The sequence below is a fragment of the Bison bison genome, unplaced genomic scaffold (assembly GCF_000754665.1).
Source record: "Bison bison bison isolate TAMUID 2011002044 unplaced genomic scaffold, Bison_UMD1.0 scf7180017864366, whole genome shotgun sequence".
NCBI classification, from domain to species: Eukaryota; Metazoa; Chordata; class Mammalia; order Artiodactyla; family Bovidae; genus Bison; species Bison bison.
The window spans coordinates 88,017-91,418 of NW_011494938.1; the positions used below are offsets into that span (position 1 = coordinate 88,017).

The 3,402-nt window shown below is 51.2% G+C and overlaps 1 protein-coding gene across 1 annotated transcript in view; it reads left to right on the forward strand.

Annotated features, from left to right (window-relative positions):
* GABRE (gamma-aminobutyric acid (GABA) A receptor, epsilon) overlaps positions 1-3,396 on the forward strand; it is a 21,474-nt gene extending 18,078 nt beyond the window's left edge. Inside the window, exons 6-8 of the mRNA XM_010855595.1 lie at positions 966-1,118; positions 1,235-1,434; positions 1,726-3,396. Of these exons, the coding sequence (XP_010853897.1) occupies positions 966-1,118; positions 1,235-1,434; positions 1,726-2,073 (701 nt within the window). The 3' untranslated portion in view covers positions 2,074-3,396. The remainder of the gene's footprint in view (positions 1-965; positions 1,119-1,234; positions 1,435-1,725) is intronic.
* The last annotated feature ends 6 nt before the right edge of the window (positions 3,397-3,402 follow it).

Consider the following 3,402-nt stretch of genomic DNA (forward strand, 5'->3'; position numbering starts at 1 on the left):
CAGATGAGACCTGCCCTGAAGGGGTTTAAAAACCCACCTAATAAGGCCAGCGAATTCTACAGCATCACTGAGGTGGAGAGTTGGAGCTTAGTTTCACTGAGGAGCCAGAATTTGAACTATTGTAAACCCAACATGATGTTGAGAGTAAAAAGAGATATTCTGGCCTCAGAAAGGCCTCCAGAATCCCCAGGGGTCATGACAAGCATGCAGAGTGTTTGGGCATGTCAGAGTATAAGGCAGCATGAAGGGTCCAACAGAAGATGCCAAGTGGAGATAGAGGCTGTCCTCAGGTCCTGCACAAGCCATCACTGCCTAGACTGAGAGCCAACATCAAGGACACGATACCCAATGAATGCGAAAACCTCAGTCAGCCTTGTGGATGTATGTTCTGCAGACCTGACATCTAGAGGACTGACTGAAATTTTCACTTTCAGCTAATTCTTCTATTTTCTTGAAACACTCATTTTGGGCTAAGGTAATAGACTAAGAACAGGAGTCCAGGGTTTGGATATTGGTATAAATATCCACACGCTATCTCAAGGAAGCTGAGTACATAGGGTTAGTTTAGAGTAAGGTGTGGACGTGAAGGCCTCAGTCAGCCACCTGGACATTAGCCATATGGTTCTGATATCTAGAGGGCTAACTGATTTTATTGCTTTCACTTGACTATTCTGCTCCCTATCCTAAAAAGATGGATACGGGGTGTGTGACAGTGAATTGAGAGAGAACTAATGAAGGTTCTAGCCCTGGCTTGACTCTTAACTGACCATGGACCTGGCAGTGAGTCTCCTCTTGGGCTTCTTCTATGTCTCTGTGTGTGGCATTGCCTTAATGTGCCTCTGTCCAAGGACCGTGGTGGGCATCCCATGAGCCCCTATTGGGCCCTTAGTATGCATGTCTTTCTGCATGTAGGACACCCTCGTGGCAGTGCTGTAGTGAGGAAGTATTTTTTAAATATCTTCCAGGTGATTTCATAGTCTTGACACTTTACTTCAATGTGAGCAGGCGGTTTGGCTTTGTGGCCTTTCATAACTATGTTCCTTCCTCTGTGACCACAATGGTCTCCTGGATTTCCTTTTGGATCAAGAAAGAGTCTGCTCCAGCCAGGACTTCTCTAGGTAAGTGGGTGAGGTAGGCATCTCCTTGGGCACAGAATTGCCTTCTCCGGGGGCCTTTCCAAAGTGTAATATATAAGCTAGTGGTGCCGTCCACCTCCACTCGTCTCCTTTCACAGGGATCACCTCTGTACTCACCATGACCACTTTGGGCACCTTCTCGCGGAAGAATTTCCCACGTGTGTCCTATATCACAGCCTTGGATTTCTACATCGCCATCTGCTTCGTCTTCTGCTTCTGTGCTCTGATGGAGTTTGCTGTGCTCAACTTCCTGACCTACAACCGGACGGCGCCTCGTGGTTCTCCCATACTTCGCCATGTATGAGCTGGTATGGGAGTGGTGGCAAGGCTTTGGAGGATGGAGGCATGCAAGTAGGGCACTGGTACTCATGACACGTGGGTGGCCAGCTCACCAAGTAATGAGGGGTAACCTGGGGCTCTGGGGGGCATTGGGTAAATTTTCTGGTGTGATGGTGGAAATTCTGGAGTGGGGGGTGCAGGAAAAGAAACAGGGTGCCAAGCACTGAATCCTCAGGAATCCTTGAGACAGCACCTAGGCTTTGTTCATCTTCCCTTGACTCGTTCTGACTTCTTTGCTCATTCCTTTCAGCCTCGTGCCACGATCCGTGTCCGCATCCCTGTCGTTGAGCATCCGGAAGCTTTTGTGTGCGACATTGAGGACTCTGAGGAGGAGGAGTTGGGGGAGAGTGAGGAAGATGAAGGCCCATCCTGCCCAGCCCGGCAGGCCACCAGGCCAAGCCGCCTCCAGCGCTCTGCTGGCTGCAGCAGGTGGTGCGATAAGTACTGCTGCATGGTCCCCACTTGTGACGCCAGCAGCTGGCAGCAGGGCCGCCTCTTTATCCATGTCTACCGCTTGGATAACTACTCGCGAGTGATTTTCCCGGTCACCTTCTTCTTCTTCAATGTGATCTATTGGCTTGTTTGCCTTAACCTGTAGGTGCCAGCTGGTACCCTGTGGGGCAGCCTCCCCAGTTCCCCAGGAGGTCCCACAGCCTTTGCTAAGGGAGTTGGAGGAAAGCAGCAACCAGATAATGTCTTTCCTTCCCCTTCCCCAGCCAGCAGCTGGCAGGGCATCGCTCCTTGCCAGTTGCACCCCACCTGGCCCATTGACCAAATCTCCTTAGCGGTCCATCTCAAGTAGAACGGCCCCATCTCTGTTCTTCCTGGGGCATGTATGACGCTCAGGCTTTGAAACATAGACTCAGCAACCAGCTCCCTAAGATGGTGTCCATATGTGAGCGGATTAGCCATCTCCCCAAAGGGCTAACACCCACTGCCTTTTCCCAGAAACCCAGCACTGCCTTTGTGGTGCTCTGGGCCCAGCTCTGGCCTCAGCCTCAAAGTGCATATACCAGCTGCTTGCCTGATCCTGGCACCTCCTAACGATGTTGGGCAGCAGTGTAACAGGGGGAGGGGATCTCCATCCTAGGTCCAATGATTATATTCTTGACTCTTGTCTCCCTGCCCTCCCTTCCCCTGCAGATAGATGGGCACTGGCATGATTCCTTTAGGAGGAGGGGAGCCAGCAAGTGAGGACAGTACCCCTCCCTCTGCTGCTGTGATACCTCCCTCTCTCCTCCCTGCGGGCCTTCATTACTCATCTGCACCACCAGTTCAATGCCTTGCATCCAGTGGGTGTCTATTTTCGTGTGTGATGATAGTAATGACCCCCTGCTTTGTATGCCCCTTTCGTCCTCCCACTTGACCCCTGTGACTTTTCTGTGACTTCCCCAGTGACTTTCCCAGCCCCAACCCAGGTGCTAGGCCATGGTGACTTCCTGGGGCCAAGAAACTAAGGGAATTCTGCTCTCTGCAGCAGACATTACCCGCATTGATTGGTGCCCAGCTGAGGCACAGCATAGGAGTTCTGCCACTTCCTTGGCCCATGGACCTGTGAGCTGGTCCACTCCTATTTCTGGGGCACTCTGACAATCACAATCAATCAATTGAATTCCCTTAAATTTGTACAGCACTTTACCTTTTGCAAAAGCACTTTTGACAAATTATTTCTATTTTGAGCCTCATAGCCCAGTGATATATTCAGGGCAGGATTCTTATCCCCATTTTGCAGATGAGAACCCTGAGGCACAGATTTCTATGGGACTGTGGATCTCACTGGAAACTACCCAGGAGCCCACTGTCACGTGACAGGGCTAGGCAGCTCTTTCCACCACGATTTGATTCTATAGCCTCTGCTGACACCCCAGTGGCAGGGCCCAGAGTGGCAGCCTCTTTTCAGCATTGGCCTGCTCAATTCCTGGGCCCC